Raw genomic sequence first — 18,903 nt, forward strand, 5'->3', positions numbered from 1 at the left:
TTGAAAATTTGTAAGCTGCAGACATTAGCAAACGTTTAGGAGAAAGAGGGGGTGATATGATTGAGACTTACAAACTTCTGAAAGAGTTATACAGAATTTCAGCAGATGGAATTTTTCATTTTATGGAGGATGAAGAGAAGGAATGTGAGGGCATCTATGGAAGTTGAGAATGAGCGAGAAGGGGTGAGGGCTAGAATTTTCTCTCACAGAGTAGTGTATGATTGGAATGGATTACTGTTGGATGTTGTATATGCAAGAGTGTTAATGAGTTCAAGAACAAGTATGACAGCTGGTGCATGTAGTAGGTTGCATACCTCAATGAATCTCTGACTCCCTGGAGGTCTCTCTTAATGATAATAAAATAAATATTAGGAAGATGACAGAATGTTTTGGTGGCTACTGAAAATAAAAAAAAAAGTTTCAAAATGGAGGAAAGAATGCTGTAAAAGGAATCCAAGATGATAAAAGGTGACATGAAAAGTGAAATTAAAGATATTCTGGGTATCTTTAGTAAATTACCTTGAAAAAGCTGTTAAATAAACAGAGTGAGAGAAGAGTAGTAGACAATGTTCAAGAGGAATGCAATCAAGAGTACACATCAATACTTGAGGTGGAAAAAGCCAACCAAAATCTGAAATGTCAAAAAAAGGCAGTTCAAGTAGAAGCTACAGGACAACAAACACTCACGTATGGAGGTATAAAGTTTTATGGTGGAGGTTCTGCATATTATTATTATTATTACATAACACCTCCAGGGAGTCCAAAGACTCGTCGAGGGAGGGCATTACAACTCTCCACCAACTAATTTCATAAGACATGATCCGAAAGTTGAATTGCAGATGATTTCAATAAAGTTCTCATAGTCCCCATCTATTAAAAAGGAAATAAAACAATGTGAAAAATGCAGAGGAATTTCCCTAATGAGCATTCCAGGTAAGATATATGCAAGTATACTTGAGACCTAATAAAAATTGTCAGAGAAACTAGGAGAGGAAGCTAGTAATAATGTAAACTTAATTGTGTAGTGTTAGATCCTGAATGGAGAACTTTTGAAAGGAAATTATTCATTCAGGATTTAACATGTTAAATCTAACAACTTAAAGGAGATACCTGCGCTTCAGAAGAAAATAAAGAAAATTGTTTGCTATATGTGAGAATATATATTCCTTATATGTAATTTACTGAGATTTATTGCTGTCTAACCGGAAATCAAAATAGAGAATTTGTATAAGAAAATTATTAGTTTCATTAAGATATCTAGTATGCTGTAACTCACTAGACAAGTTGTAAGTAGCAGTCCAAAGGTCGCATTCGAGCCGTACAAGTCAAGCGTAGGGCCGGAGGCAATGGCATACGCAGAAGGTGATGTTAGTACGCTTTCCACGAAAACAACACTCCAAGAGCAAAAGGAGAGTAAGGGATCAACTTGGGGGGGGGCATGAATGAAGAGGGTCGTGCAGAAAATACGTAGTAAAAAAAAGAGGGCGCATGAAGTGGAAATATAAGGTGATGCGCGCGCAATTTTACAGGACTTTTTTCTGGCTTTTCATCTCGTGGATCCTTTGACTGGTGGTTCGAGAGAGATAGAGAGAGAGAGAGAGAGAGAGAGAGAGAGAGGCGCATTGGTGCAGTGATGTCGGACAGTGGGCCTTTTCCTGGAGATGCTTGAGAGATTCCATGCGGAGCTAATCGTGAGATATCGGCCTCTGCAGAATCAAGCCCTCGCTGAATGTCCCACCGGAAGGAACGGAGAAAATTTCATTAGATGCGGTAACAGACATGTGAATGTCTGGCAGCAGTTCAAGGACTGCGTAGACGCAGAGACAGCCTAATCGGAAGGTAACCAACCAGACATGTGGAAGCGACCTGATATCCGGAAAAGAGTCGGTAAAGTAGAGAATTTTATTATATGTCTCAGTTGTGTTAGAGGAAAGAAAAACGCGTGCAATAGAAGAATGTGGACAATTTATTAGAGAACTTTAGTGAGAATTATTATTTGGAGTAGCTAGCTTCTGTTAAACAAAATTACCTGGACGCAATTACATATATGAGTGTGACTGAATTTGATAAATGAAGCTGATACTGCAGAAAGCATTTAATTGAATGTCATCAGAACGTATAATGTGTAACTAATGAGTAATTCATGGAAAAGGATTATAGTTTGTGTAGTAATGTGTTCTATTTACCTTATCTAGTTTTGTTTAGCATTTTCCTGAACTAACTTAGCATGATTTGAATTAACTTAGTATGTACTCATTTTCTTAGCATGAATTTATTTGTATGAATTTGAGATCATTGAATATATGATACATCATAGTTGTAAATGTCTTGAAATCCCAATAAATATGTTTTATTTCTTAAGCCTGATTACGAGATCAAATTACCACTTATAAAAATTGAACCCAGGCAGGAGGGAATAGAAAGTGTATAGAGATAGATTACAGGTCACGACTGCTAACTGAAATCTATATGGCCGTAACAAAGTGTTTATTAATGTGTATATGCCTAAAGTTCTAGGAAAGTCTCCCTGAGTAAGAGTCCCTTCTATTATAGGATACTGGCTGGCGCAGATTAAAATATAAATTTGCCAGTATCCGAAAAGGAGACAACCCTAGATAGAAATTTCTTAGGTCCATATGCAGAATAGATAATAGCAATTACAGAGATAATAAAGGTTAGAAAATATTATTATAGGATATTATATCCTTATATCCTATTATATCCTTATGGGATATCCTTCTATTATAGGATACCGGCTGGCGCAACTTAAAATATAAATTTGCCAGTATCCGAAAAGGAGACAACCCTAGATAGAAATTTCTTAGGTCCATAAGCAGAATAGATAGTAGCGATTACAGAGATAATAAAGGTTAGAAAATAGGAGAAAGCAATGATGTAACAGTAGTATTACTATAATATCCTATATATCCCTTAAAGGAATACATATCAAAGATTGTTAATGATGATTTACCTGTGCATCCAGTCTCAGCAGAATGTCTGTATCCTCTGGCACATACTTCACATCCTTGTGATCCTGAACCACGACAACGAAATTCACAAGAAGTATGACATGGAAGGCACATCTTTTCATCTTCGTAATAACCATCTGCACATTGATCACACAGAACTCCCATATAACCATAATCACAGATACACTTTCCAGATCCTGTTCTTGTACCTTCTCCCTATGTAAAAATTAAGCAATCAATTTAAGAGATAATTAAATTGCATATATGAAACATTTATGATACATATATAACATTATGTAATGTGAAATACTGATTCACTTTTGATAACATTCATCAAGATGTTACAGCATGAGACTAATCATTTATACAGTGAAAATCAGTAGTGTTAATAAGCTTTGTATTTTGTTAAGAATGTTATTAAAACATACATTATGGTGATTCAGTTGATATCTTCATGTCCGATTATATTACAAAACTCTGTAAATTTTTATAATACTGTATAACCAGATACATCATTAACCAGCTTTATAATCAGTCACTAAAGGCACAAATCAAGACTTTTGTCATGACAAAAGTCTTGTGTGTCGTGAACATGTTTCTTAACTGTTAGAAAAACAACCAAAAAAATTATTTCATTACTTCACTCTTTAATCATATCTGTCCATCTATCTATGTATTTATTGTTTATTTTTATTTTGAAGTCAACCCTTCCTATAAGAATGGGTTTTCCTCAAAAAGTGTTTTTTTCCAAAAAAAAAAGAAAAAAAATAGCACTTTCCCAATTCTTAATACACTTAAAAATTGTAAGAACACTGTCCTCCAAGCAGTTCATTCAACCTTTTTTCCCCTTCTGTGCATTTCTTTGTGTTTGCATCAAATCAGTATTATTATTATTATTATTATACTGAGGAAGGCTACATATTACATGCACTGGCTATCATATTTATTCTTGATTTGAGTCACGCTGCTTGCACACACAACATCCAATGGCAATGCATTCCAATTACACACCACTCTATGCGAGAAAAATCTAGCCCTCACCTCTTCTCATTCATTCTCAGCTTCCAAGGATGCCCTCTTGTCATTTCCCCACCCTCCTTAAAATGAAAAATTCCATCAAGTTTGTCTGCAGTCTACAAATTGTCAATCCGTCTTCATAATCAGTATTCCACAATCCTATCATTTTTGACACTCTCCTTTGCATTCTCTCCACTATATCAGAATCACAACGGAAACTAGGAGACCAAACTTGCACACAATAGTCCAAGTGAGATCGCGTAAAGAGGCAAAATGACATCCTTATCTTTACATATGAAACTTCTTTTCAGCATTGCAATTATCTTTCGAGTTGTATTTACAATCTTTGCTACATGGCTGCTGAACTTCTTTTTTCTATCTATTAATACTCTAAGATCACTAGCCTGATCAGTTTCTTCTAGCATAATCCCATCAATATAATATGACATTGGACATTTAATCACACCAAAGTGCATGGTTTTACATTTACTGAAATCCATTTTCCCATGTCCACAATTCCAGTCTATTCAAATCATTCAGAAAGTAATGCATATTAGCAGCACTCCTGATTACCAGTCTGGTAAAAAGCTGTAAATAAACCATAACCTGGTGAGCTTGCCAACATCTTATAAACAGCTCAAAAGGTTTCTAATATTACTTCACAGGCAATTTGTTTCTAATGTTATGTTTTATTTCTATACAGATAGTTCCATTTATCATTCTAAAGCATGTCTTCTTAAGATAATGGGATTTCTTTTCTTCCCTCTTTGTTGATGAAACCTTTTGAACTGTTCACAAGATGTTGGAAAGCTTACCAGGTTATGGCTTTATTTGCAGCAATCTGAGTTGTGTTCTTGCTTCTTAAAGTCTATTCATCACTCCTCATGTTCTACTCTGTAATTTTATACTGTATCGAATGCAAATTCAATCAAAATTCCATATCTTACATTTCTTAATATCTGAGTTCAAATTTAGTAGTTTATGTTCTGCTCATCTCCCCACTGAAACACAAAAGGAAATTTTGGTTTCGTCACTACCAGGTCATTTTATTTTAAGAACAATGTTTCTTCTGTACAGCAAAACTACAACAAAAAAAAAAAAAAAATTTGAACACAAATATATTTAAAGCAACAATATATTTCTATAGTATTAAAAATAAATACAGAGGAAAGAAATGGATTTACTAAAAGTAAGCAACAAAGATATTATAAAGAATAAGCAGTACATCAGTGCAGTTAAAAAAAAAGCAGATAAAGAAGTGCTGTACACTAGAAGGGGAAACATTATCTAAATGAATAGTTACTAATTTTAAAAAAAAATTCCTAAGCCATCATTCTGATTTAAATTAGGATGATGTCACAGGGATACAAAGCGAGATCAGACTTGTAAGATTTACAGTAATGGATACAGGACTGGTGGTCACTAATTTGTTTTTCTCCTGAGTAGCCAATGAATCCAAAATACAACAGATGACATTTACATGAAACCTAACAAAAAGCATGTAAAAACAAAGGAGAATGTTCACCTTTAGTAGCTGGATAAAAAACCAACCAGAAAACCAGAAATTCTGTAACAGAACAAATTATAGTTTTTATCCATTATATTTCAGGTGTATACAAACCTCTCAGTAGAATTTTGAGTAAGTATAACCTTATCCTAATAATTCAAATGAGATGAATGATATGTTCTGAATGAAATGAAAATTGGAGTTAAAAGACAAAGCTAGATAAGTGGGAGGAGACTTCCACATAATCTTTTAAGGAATGCAAAGAACCAACCAAGTTCTAACCTGATATCCAATCCTCACCCAGTCAGTAGATATCTGCCCAAATACTAAACAAGTAAGAATGGACTCACAATTTAGAATTTAGTCGACCAAACTGTATTCTGTATTATTGGCATAAACCAAAACATACAGCAGCACAAAACATTCTGCTGATGTCAATTTGGAGTATGTTCCAATCACTCAGTTTTCCAAAACAAAAACAGATAAGATTCTACTAAATAACAAATGCAACATTATATTTAGGAAATAATGATCAGGGGAAAGGATAATTAGGAAATAATGCTCAGGAGTAGCAAAAGCTTATATGTTGGCAGTGTAGTTTTTTTTTTTTTTTTTTTTTAAGCAGTTTTAATTCACATCATGAAATAAGAAAAAAAACCTAATAAATATTAGCTTAATTAGTTGCTAATATTTTACTAGTGCACAAACAATTTGTCACAGTATGCAAACAGCAATAATTTGTTAATAGTGGGAATGGTTTAAAACTGTACTGGATGATACAAAAAACTAAAGTTACATTTGGCACCATCTACTATTGATGAAGTACTTGCTAATTTGATCTGAAAATAACTGTCTCCAGTTTGGTAAATTGATGCAGTTGAGGTTTGGAATTTAGTTGACCAAACTATTCTGAATTGGCATACATGAACAAATTAAAGCACAGCCATCGAGGTGTATAGCTCTCAGTGGAAAGGCAAACTTCCATTTATTTATTCTTATGGCAAAAAGAATACAATGCAGCTAATAGGTCAATGTCTAGTCCAGAAAGCCAATCCAGGGGCCTCATCTGTCACCTCGTGGATGTCATCATTAAATTGGCACCTTGGGCAGTCGTTTTCACAATGAGTGATTGTCTGGGCTATGCAGGAAAGTTGCAATAAGGATGGTCTGACTGTTTCCATTTGTGTAGCAGGTAGCCACATCTGTCCTGGTTAGTTCTGATCCTGTTGACAGATGATCAAATCTTCCTAGGAAAAGCAAAACCAAGCTTCGGAGCTCAACGAGGAAGCCATTTGTTGGGAGATTGTTGGACCAGTGTTCTCTCCATGTGTCAGATGTTGATGGTAATGCAGTTGAAGAGAGTTTGCCCATGGAACAGAAAGGGTTTCTTGATTTTAGGCGAAGACTAGGTGGATTTTTTGAGAGTCCAGTGCAGGGTAGGAGCGGTCCTAAGGTACCACTTCAAGCAGTGGTACCTGAAGCCAAATCCAACAAAAACTATGTCCATAGCATTCCACCTAAACAATGCAGAGGCAAATCAACACCACTTCTCTTTCTGCACCAAGATAGCAGAACATGAACCTCACTCAAAATACCTTGGATTGAGCCTGTACAGAAGCTCTGACATATAAAAGGCATATCGCAAACCTGCCCAACAAAATTTGGCTTCAGGTACTACTGCTTGAAGTACTTTTCCAGGATGTTTAGGTCTGTATTCAAGGTTGTTTCCAGGTTGGCAAAGGAGATAGACTGGTGTAGGATTGCTATTTCATCAGCATATGTGATATGTCAGACATGTAGATGTTGAAGAGTAAAGGGGCTAACGCAGAGCACCATTGTGGAGGAATCTGGAGCTGCTCTTTTTTCCACCAATATGGACCCAGATCTTTCTGTTGTAGAGAAAGAAACAGAAAAATTGGAAAGTTTTATTTGCCCCTTATAATACTGCTTAGCTTTAGGAGGAGGCCCTTGATACAGACTGTGTCCGGATCAGGGGCCTCCTCTGATGTTAGGTCAATGAAAGTAACTCCAGATTAAGTTTCTTCTGGAAGCCTGCTTCAATCTATGTTGTCAGGCCAGGACCTGGTCATAGCAACTTCTTTTCAGCCTGAAGCCAGCTTATTGAAATCGGGAATGCTCTTTCGATGAGTGGTAAATTCTTTCAAAGAGCTTAAAGGTGGAGCAATGCAAGGAGATAGGTTGTAGATTCTTGACATTATTATCTTTCCCAGTTTGAGCACAGCAATTATTTCGGTTTCCCACCATAATTTTGGTAGTTCTCCAGTTTTTATAATTTTTGAGAACAGGGCAGCCAGCCATATTTGACCTTTTTGGCCGAGATGTTTGAAAAACTCGGGGAGGAGACCATCTACTCCTGCAGCCTTGCCATTCTTGGTGAGTTTTATGGCTTCCTGTACTCTCCTGGCACTGTAGATCTTGTACACCTAGAGATGCTGGGTACTGGGTGTACAAGTTCAAGAAGCTCGAGACCCATCTTCAGGTTTTTTCTGATGGCAGATTGTACAGTTATTTTCCTAGTAGAGCTGGGACTTGTCTTGGAGGTTTTTCCGTAAATGATTAGCCATTTGGTCTGGTAGTTTGTATGTTGTAGTTGGTTCTGCTCTGCCAAATTTTTTCAGAAGTAACCAGATTTTTTTGGCTAGTTTGGTGAAGTCAAGTTCATGGATGGTTGAGATCCATTTCTCCTTTCTGTTTTTGTTGAGCATTGCTATGAGCTCCTTAGCAGCAGTTGGGTCTTCATATCTGGCTAAAAATTCCACAGTTTCCTTGCTCCTAGAATGGGATGTACTGTTTTGTGTAGTCTCTGGGAATAGAGGCTTTGGCTGCAGTTTTGATCAGTTTAACAAATCTGGAGTAGCTATTAGGGGTGGGTGGTATTGCTGTAATGATTTGTTCAATTTGTTTCTCAAATACATTCCAGTTAGATCTTCGAAGGTTCCATCTAGTAACTGCTGTGACACTGATGATTGGGATTGATATGCCTGTCTCTATTAGTGTAGGGCAGTGCTGGATGTTAGGGAATCTGTTGAGAATGGTTCTGGTTCTTGGCAAAGGATGGTGTTGGTAGAGTTTTTAGAAATTATGCACAGATCTGGGATATAGGTACCGTTTCATCTAGCTGAGTGAAAAGTGCCTTCTTGCTTGGCACTGTAGATCGAATATAGGTTATATGTATTCATCCATTTAACTAGATTATCACCATCTTGGTTGTTAGAAGATTATCCTCACATGGTGTGATGAGAGTTGAGGTCACCAACATAGATAGCAGGGGGAGGCGTTGGCTGGACAATCTGGTCAGGCCAGGATTGTGATGGTGGTTTGTAGACGTTGTAGAAATGGTATTTTGAATTTTAATGCCTATGAAGTATTCTGTTTCAGGCACATGTTGGGTTATGTCCTTGAATCCAGGACAGATGTAGGCTGCAAGGCCATGCTTGGGATGGCAGTTATAAGACAAGAATTAGGCCTGGGATCTTTAGTCTGTTGAGAGCTGTGTCAGGTATGTGGTTTTCTGGAGAGCCAGGATGTCGATCGCTTTGTCTTTGGCTATTTTGCTGATGACTTCAGCTTTGGATTTAGATAGTTCTACTATGTTGAAGGAACAGATCTTGAGAGAGTTGTTTAGGGGAGTAACTTATTTTTTGTAGCTTGCCCTCCTCCCAAACAAGCAATCGAGCTGGCATGGAGATTTTTGGGTTGTGTATTTTCCATGGTTGCTGCATGTGGTCCAGGAGGCTTGGTACATTTGGATGCCTGGTTAGAGACATTAGTTTCAAGCTACCAGTGTGCCTGAAGCACCAGCAATATAAACCAGCAAACTTTCGTGATATTAGACAATGAGTTTCACCTGTGTCTCATCCCGTCAAATTTGTTATTGCTCTTCTATGTCACCTAACCATCACAAACTTTGTGATTTCTTCAATGTAGATTTTCTCCAATCTTTCTTAATAGTGAAGTAATCTTCCTCGTGGATTTTAATATTCACAATTCTGACTTGTTTTCTGTTTCAACTGCACTGATTCATTGATCAGCTAGAAATAAAATTATAATCGAGCATTACTCTTAATCGCTTCATCGCTAAACAACCCTAAGTATATACTACAGATGATGCTTACCATCAAGAAAATACATATCAATCTAAATGATTTCCTCTTCTTCTATAAAGCAACACATGTGGTATGCATTATAAGAGAGCTATGGAAAATGATATGTTCTAGGCTTTATTTCCTTATTGGATTATTGTTTGCAGTCTTCTGCTCCAAACATTTGCAATGAAGATATCAATTCAACAATCCTATATTTGGAAATATTAACTTCCCACTCTACTTTAATTATTATCCTTTAACTGAATGAGTATGACTTATACTTGTAGATCCTGGTGCAAACACATCCCTACCACATCAACTGCCAAAAAATTTCTAAAAATAAAGTCAGCACATCAACAAATTTGTTCAACTTCTAAAAAAAAAAAATTACTCCCAAACCTCAAAAATGTCAAGTGTGAGACTGTAATAAACTTATCTTCCTTCACACCCCACCCAATTTCACTATCTTCTTCTGCCTTTCTTTGTCCAGTGCACAGTGTCGCAGTTTTTGTACACCCATTCCACACCAGTCTTTTATATCGTCTATCCATTCTCTGTATGGTCTACCTCTTCTGTTTAAACCATCCAAAATACCAAACATAAATGTCTTTATCTTCCGGTCCTCACTCATTCTACACGTGTCCAAATAATTGCAGCTTCTGTTTTATAATCTTCTGCATTAGATTCTGTTTTGGTTGTATCTTCTGATAGAGCTATTCATTGGTGATTTTCTGTACCCATCCTATTCTTAGAATCTTCCTGTAACAAGTTCTTTCAAATGAAAAAATTCGTTTTCTTGATTCCTTATTTATTACCCACGTTTCAGATCCGTACAGTACACCGCTGAAGATGCATGTTTCCAATACTCTTAGTTTTGTTTGCAGACTGATCACTTTACTTTTCCAGATGTTATCCATGGCCTTCAGATTTGTTCTTCCCTTTGCAATCCTGATCTTTATTTCTTTTTTACAGTCCAAGTCATATGTCAGTTTACTTCCCAAATATGTGAATTGTTCTACATTTTCTATATCAGTTCCATCCACTTGTATCTTTTGTTTCGTGTTCTTCTCACCAAATACCATTGTCTTTGTTTTTTTCCAAGTTCATAACAAGTCCAAATCTCTTCCCTTCCTCATTTAACAGTTTCAGTGTTTTTTTGTAGTTCTCTTTCATCTTCTTCAATAATAACAATGTCATCTGCAAATCTCAGATTGTTAATTCTCATTCCATGTACAGATATTCCTTTGGCATCTTCTTTCATTTTATCCATTGCTCTTTCTAGATGTGCGATGAAAATGCTTGGTGATATTGGGTCTCCTTTTTACCAGAATGTTTACCAGAATGCAACTGCATTCTGGTAAACATCTTTTAATATAGCTATTAGTTTTTTATCAATTCCATAGGATTCCAGAACTGCTAATGTCACTTTATGGTCAATACTGTCAAATGCTTTCTGAAAATAAACAAAGCAAGTATATGTGTTTTTGTTTTTTCTCCTAACTTTCTCTGCTATTAACCTCATTGTCAAAATCTGTTGAATTGTAGTTCTATCCTTCCTAAATCCTGCTTGCTTGCTCGTCTGCAAGGTATGCTTCCAAATGTGTTCTCAATCTTTCTGTCAATATGATTATCATCACTTTACCAAGGCAATTGTTCTATAATTTTTACATTCTAGCTTATTTCCTTTCTTGTATAATGTTACTAATATTGATTTCACCCACTCCTCTGGCATTTTCCCTTCTTTCCATACCATACTGCATAGTTGGTGCATTTCTGTAACCATACTTTCACCACCATATTTAATAATTTCTCCAGTAATGTTATCGTTACCAGGACTCTTGTTGTGTTTTAGCCGTCCTATTGCTTTTTCAACCTTTCCTCTTAAAATGTCCATATCATGCTCATTACCTGGTGGTGATATCTGTTTCAATTCTTCAGTGAGTTTCCCAACACTATCTGAATCTAGTTTTTCTTCATATAACTCACTACAGTATCTTGTCCACCGCCGTATAATTTTTTCTTTATTCATCAATACTTTGCCCTTTTCATCTTTAATTGTGGTCTGTTTTGGTTGCCACTTTCTATTAATGGTTCTGATCATTTTGTATACCTCCCTTGTTTTATGCTCTCCAATAGTACTGTTCTATATTGTTGCATTGGGCTTCTAACCATTTCATTTTATCCATTCTGACTGCTTTTTTTCACCTCATTACACATTCTTCTATATTGCTCTTCTATTTGTTCTGATGTATCCCTTCTTATCTTCAACATTCTTTTCTTCTGTACTAACTTCAGTGTTTCTTGTGTAATCCATTTCTCTCTATACCTTATTCTAATTATTTATATCTGTATATGCCATTATTCTAATTTAGTTGTGTGCACTTTCTCTCTCTCTCAATCTTTCTTGCTTATATTATTACGCACTATGTTTATCTATCCTTCGTACTACGAGTACTGAGATACTAGAAAATTTATTTACTTTAGACTGCACCTTATATCATTAATTAGCATAAAACTCAAAAATATGGCCAGCAGATTTCTCTCTCTAACACAAATTCCTTCAATTCCTTCAGCACGTGGCGGTGAATTTGAGCTGTGCAGAAGGAAGTGATTTTTAATCGGTGAATAGTCCTTTTTTTCCCCCTTTTTTCTACGTTTTTGAGTGCTAAATTGTTTCTCTGAATAAGAGTGTACTTCAGTGGTTGTTTTTTGGAAGTTAGTTGCTGTCGTGATATAATATATTTTGGTTACCGTCGGAATCGAATGCATAATGGTGGAAGACAAAATGAAGCTAAGTTTTCATTACTGTATTTAGTTATATTTCATTTTATTTAGTGTACTTAAATGTTTTGTTTTGCTTGTAAATGTTTGTATTTTTTTTCTTATTTAATAGAATTTATTAATTGAATAATTAATGATTATGCTACTCGGCAGTAAGGAATGATGGCAGATTCAGCTGCAGTCGCAGGTGGCGTATCGCCAATTACTCCACCATTTAAGAACTCTATTATAAGCAATATCATAAGGGACTTTGTGGCATGCAGTACTTGCGGCATTTATGCGTCTCAGGAATTGGATATGTGGCTTGTGAAAGAAAGCGGAGAGCGTATGTATGCAAAATGCAGGCAGTGGGAGGAAATAAGCGCATTTGAAATATCAATATCCGACCTTGTTGCTCCAGGAACGGGGAATGAATGGAAGCAGACAAGTAGTGTGATAGGAGAGAATGAAAAAAGAATATATATGAATAAGAAAATAATAGTTGCTAGTGTGGAAGGCGTGAGTGACTGTGAAAGTTTAGGAGATGGTTTTGTTTGGGAGAGTGAATTTAGATTAAGAGTGACTGACCTGCAGAGGGAGATAGATGAGCTGAAAGAGGAGGTGGAATGTCTTGTGAATGACAGCAGACGTACGAAAGATGAGATTAGGAGAATGGAAGAGATAAATGCATGCCAAATCAGAGTAGAGGCGAGAGAGAACTTGGGAGCATTAGAAGAGGAGAATGGAAACAGTAGAAGAGAGGGAATGAGATAGAGGTATGGGAATGCTAGCAGACGAGAGGATGGAAACAGTAGGAGAGATGGAACAAGAGAGAGATATGGAAGTGCTAGAAGAGGAGAGAATAGAAACAGCAGGAGAGATGGAATGAGAGAGATGTATGGAAGTGCTAGAAGAGGAGAATGGAAACAGTAGGAGAGAGGGAATGGTAAGAGGTATAATGTATGGCGACTCAATGATCCGTGGTGTTCAAGATAGGCTGTGTGAGGAGTGTTTGCCAGGAGGAACAATAGAAAGGGTGGCTATAGCAATTAAGAGAGCTGAAAGGGTGGATGAGATGATTGTGATGCTAGGAACAAATGACTTGAGTGGTAATGTAAGTCGGGCAGCGAGAGATATGAGATTTTTGCTTGAGGCTGTACTGAAGAAGACAGAGAGAGGAAAGTGTGCATGTTGCCTAGATATGATAATGATGAGCTGAGCAGAAGAACAGTGATATTGAATGGCATAATAGCGAGAATGTGTGACAAGAGAGGACTGGTAAATGTGGATGCTTGGAGTGCATTTGAGGAAAGAGAGGAATTGTATGTGAGAGACCGCTTACATTTGAAAGGAAGGACGTAGGCATCTGGAGAGATTGCAGTTCTGAACAAGTCAGCGTGTCCCAGGGAGGATGATAGCAGGGGTGGCCTCTTGTGGGAATGGATACTTGGGAGAAGGGAGATGTCATCAGGTAACACTGAGCCAGTGGAGTCTAGAAGGGATAATGCTGGGTATAGAAACAATGGCATTTATATGCTTTATACTAATGCCAGGAGTATCCAGAATAAGGGAGAGGAATTGGTGGCACAGATAGCATCGGCCGGGCCAAAAGTTATTGGGATCACTGAGATGTGGTTGACAGAAGGGTATATAATAAAAGGAATAGAAGTCACTGGGTACAGCATTTTTTGTCAGGATTGGAGGGTAAAGCATGGTGGTGGTGGGCTACTGCTCATGATAAGTGATGACCTATGTCCTCTAAGAGTGGAGGCTTTGGAAGGAAGTGAGACAAATGATTTTGAGAGCATATGGTGTGAGGTAGAGGTGGATAAGACAGGATATTTAGTGGGGTATTGCTACAGACCAGGAGCACAGAGGATGGGGACACGAGCTGTTTAGACAGTTAAGTTTGGCAAGTGCAAGAATAATGACTGTTATGGGAAATTTTAACTACAGTAGTATAAATTGGAGAGAGGAAGATGCATGTAGCAATAGGGGGATGGAATTTCTAAAATTCTTGAGGGGCAAATTTCTTAGGCAACATGTAACAGAGGGAACATGAGGTTCAAGAGTTTTGGATTTGGTTATAGCATCAGAAGAGTTGATAATAACTGAGATGACATCTCTCCAACCAGTTGGAGAGACTAAATTATGATTTTGACTTGAAAAATGAATAGACATGCAGGAGTATCAAAAAGATGGGAACTTATGTGGAATTATAAAGCAGGTGATTATAATAGTCTTAGACGTCAACTTCGGGAAGTTTCATGGAGGGAGGAATTGGATGGCTGGGATATCATTAGTGCATGGGAAATTGTGAAAGAATATTTGTTAGCAGCAATGGTAAGTTGTATACCACGAGTGAAGAAGAGGACACAATTTGGAGTAAAGTGGATGAAAAACAATATTAAACAGGAATTGCATGTGAAAAAGAGGCTATGGAAGAGATATAAGGAGACAGGTGAAAAGAAGATGCATGAAGAATATAAGACACAGGCCAGAAGAGTGACTAGTGTGGTAAGGAAAGCGAAACTGGAATATGAGAGGAGATTGGCCCTAATATCCAAAGAAAATCCTAGGGAATTTTTTTAGCTATGTGGCCAGTAGGAGGAGAAATGACTGTGGAAGAATGATATTGTGGGATAAAAATGGGACTAGAGTGACTGATGCAGAGGACATAGTGGAATTGTTCCATGAACACTTTATTGGAGTATTTCATTCTAGAGGAGTCAGTTTTAATGCTAGAGGGATAGGGCTGGTTTGAGGTTTAGAGGTACAGGAGGAGAGTGTGTTTTAGATACTGAGTACTCTGGATGTCAGTAAAGCTTTGGAACTGGATGGTATTTCACCACGAGTTTTGAGAGAATATGCTAGGGAACTGACAGTGCCTTTGACCTGGCTTTTCAATGAAAGTCTGGCTGCGGGAAAGGTGACCAGGGAATGGAAGGAAGGTAAGATAGTGCTATTGCATAAGGGTGGTAACAGACTGCAACTGTCTAATTATAGGTCAGTCTGTGTGTCATCAGTAGTTGTTAAAATCTTGGAGAAAGTAGTGAGGAGACCGTATACAGCATTGGGCAGATGAGGATAATGTTATCTGTGAGAGTCAGCATGGATTTGTGAAAGGGCACTCTTGTTTTAGCAATATGCTAGCCTTTTATAATAATGTTACAAGAACATTAGATGAGGGAAAGGCATATACTGCAATTTTCTTAGACTTAGCGAAGGCATTTGACAGGGTGCCACATGATAAGCTGATATTGAAGTTGCATCACATGGGTCTGGATGTCAGATTGGTCAACTGGATTCAGGATTGGCTGTCTGATAGGTATCAGAGAGTTGTGTATGGTGAAACAGTTTCAAGGAGGCAGAGGGTTACAAGTGGGGTACCACAGGGCTCAGTACTAGGACCTATATTGTTTAACCTTTATATCAATGACATTGTCAGTGGATTGCAAGGTGATATTCAGTTGTTTGTGGATGATGCAAAGCTGGGAAGGATTATTAGTAACAGTGCAGATGTGGTAGCCTTGCAAGAGGATTAGAATAAGCTAGATAGATGGGCAAATGAATGGGGGGTGTCAGTTTAATGCAGCAAAATGTAAGGTCTTGAGGTTTGGGAAACATCGATTGGATGCTGCATTCTCTATGGGAGGAGTTATACTGGAGGAAGTAGGGGAGACAAGAGATCTGGGGTTGATGATTGATAGAAACCTGAAATTTAGGGGAACATATTGCAAAGGTGGTGAAGGTAACACAGAGGATTGCTGCAATTATGAGAAGGACACTGACCTGCAGAGATAAAAGGGTTATCATTCTGTTGTATAAGTCTCTGATCTGACCACACTTAGACTATTGTTCTCAGATTTGGTCCCCAGGATTTGAAGGGGATAAATTAACTGTGGAAAGGGTACAGAGACGGATGACAAAGATGGTTTCAGGACTGTACAATTTTGGTTATGAGGATCGGCTGAGGTAATGTGGACTGCAGAGTTTGGTGGATAGAAGGAGAGGTGATATGATTGAGACTTTTAAACTGTTGAGAGGTGGTTACAGGGTTGACACTGGGGAGTTCTTTTGCTTGGTTGAACAGCGGGAGGGAATGATGAAAAGAGGCCATCCTTGGAAGTTACAAAAGGAAACTGTGAGCAAGAGGATGAGGAGTCGTTTCTTTGCATGGAGGGTGGTTGAACCGTGGAATGCATTGCCTGATGGAGTGGTGAGAGCGAGAATGGTCAATGAGCTTAAGGAGTGGTATGATAGACTTTGTGTTTCTTAGAGGGGGGGAACCTCCCCTCGATGAGTCTTGACAGACTATGTTCTTAGGAAGGACCTCCCACAATGAGTCTTTTGACTCCATGGAGGCCTGAATAATAATAATAATATTATAGTGTTCCCTGATGATGGCAATTTGACTTTTCTAAAATATTGGAAGTATTAATTAAATTTATCTTAGTTAATATTAGTCTACATCATAATATCCTTGAAAAATACAGTTATGACTTCTCAGATCTTTCTGAGCAATAAATACAAAATGTTATATTCAGGCAATAACAATCAAGGAAAAGAAGGAGTAGCCATAGTATTCAACACAAAATACGAGGCTAATCTTCTTGAATGGCAGTCAGTCTTAAGTAGAGTAATGTGGGCAAATATGAGAATGGGGAACTGGACAATGAGACTTATTTGTGCCTATGGTCCCACAGAAGGCTCTACTAAGGTAGAAGTGGAGGAATTTTTTTGAGGCTTTAGAAAAAGCAACTGACACAATGAAAAAGGAAAAGTTGGTCCTTGTTGGGGATCTAAATAGTAGAGTAGGAAATGATTGTGAGACATACAAAAATATTTTGGGAAAATTGAGAAAAGAGCAAAGCTAATAATAATGGCAAATATCTGTTGGATTTCTGCTCAGGACATGGACTGGTTATTACTAACACCATGTTCCAACATAAAAATGTGCACAAATTCACATGGAGAGAAGAGGCTAGGAATAAGAAAAGTCTCATTGTCTATGTTATTGTTGATAGTGATGTTTTCTCCCTGGTGCAGGACACCAGAGTGTACAGAGGATTTGAAATTGGAAGTGATCACTATTTAGTCTTGAGCAGGATAAAATTGAATTTCATATTGAAAAGAATAACATGTAAGAAAGTTTTAAAGCGAATAAAAGTTGAGCAGCTCTCAGATGTAAACTGTAGACTAAAATACAGAAATATTATTGAAAAGAAAATGAAAGAGTTTGAGAACAGGAATCAAACCTTGGAGATTCAGTGGCAAACTCTGAAGGAAACATTGATTGATTCTGCCAGAGAGGCATGTGGTGAGGTTGTCTGCAAAGATAAAAAAATCAGAACTCCCTGGTGGACACAGGAAGTTAAAGAGGCAGTGAAGGAAAAGAAGAAAGCATATCAAAAGTTCCTGGCAAATAAGTCAGCTTTTACTCTTACAGAATACAGAGACAAATGTAAGAAAGCTAAGCAGTGTGTAAAACTAGCTAAACAAAAGTCATGGGAGGACTTTGGCAAGAATATAGAAAATAAATATCAAGAAGGTGGCAAAATATTCTGGAGGTTGTTGAAGAAGCTTAGGAATGGAGGAAAGAGTGCTGTAAAAGGAATTAGAGATGATAAAGGTGAAATGAAAACAGGAGAAAAAGATATCCTTGAAGTATGGAGTAATTACTTTGAAAAACTGCTAAATGAAACAAGCAGTGATGACAGCACAGTGATAAAAAACACTGACCAGGCATGCAGTCAGGAATACATATCCATACTTGAAGTAGAAAAAGCCATCAAAGGCTTGAAATGTGGAAAGGCAGCAGGAGTAGATCGACCAGAAATGCTGAAGTATGGTGGTATAAGAGTCTTACAGTGGCTGCACTGCATAGTTCAGAAAGCCTGGACAGAGGGACGAATTCCCGATGATTGGAGTAGAGCTCTCATAGTACCCATATATAAAAAGGGAAATAAAACTGAATGTGAGAATTAAAGAGGTATTTCCCTACTGAGTGTTCCTGGCAAGATCTATGCAAGTATACTTGAGAAACGGTTGAGAAGAATTGTGGAAGAAAAGCTTGGTGAAGAACAAGCTGGATTCAGGCCAAATAGAGGCTGTCAGGATCAGATCTTCACTTTACGACAAATAGTCGAGAAAGCATGGGAATGTAACAAAGATCTGTATTTAAGTTTTGTCGATTTGGAAAAGGCATATGACAAGGTGCCAAGAGAGAAGCTATTCAATACGCTGCAGTTATATGGTGTCAATGGGGCATTATATCAAGCAATACTTAGTCTTTATTTGAGTTGTGAGTCAGCAGTTAGAATTGAAGGAAGTACAGGAAGACGGTTTAATGTTAAATCTGGTGTGAGACAAGGATGTACATTATCCCCTCTGTTATTCATTATCTATATGGATCACATTATGAAGGAATGTGGTATTAAACCTGATATCAAAATTGGAGATGTTAATGTCAGCTCTTTGCTTTATGCAGATGATGTTATACTTCTAAATAAATCCAATACAAGTCTGCAAGATTCTCTGACTA

General features: G+C 37.4%; 1 protein-coding gene across 2 annotated transcripts in view; it reads right to left on the reverse strand.

Moving 5' to 3' along the window:
* The window catches only part of LOC150110111 (cysteine-rich with EGF-like domain protein 2), a 215,018-nt gene that overhangs the window by 56,091 nt on the left and 140,024 nt on the right, over positions 1–18,903 (reverse strand). For both annotated transcript variants that reach the window (XM_090391457.1, XM_090391462.1), the window contains exon 7: positions 2,972–3,185. In XM_090391457.1, the coding sequence (XP_090247583.1) occupies positions 2,972–3,185 (214 nt within the window). The remainder of the gene's footprint in view (positions 1–2,971; positions 3,186–18,903) is intronic.

The sequence above is a fragment of the Typopeltis vanoorti genome, chromosome 1, assembly GCF_054136105.1.
Source record: "Typopeltis vanoorti isolate ZY-2024b chromosome 1, IOZ_Tvanoo_1.0, whole genome shotgun sequence".
Lineage (NCBI taxonomy): Eukaryota > Metazoa > Arthropoda > Arachnida > Uropygi > Thelyphonidae > Typopeltis > Typopeltis vanoorti.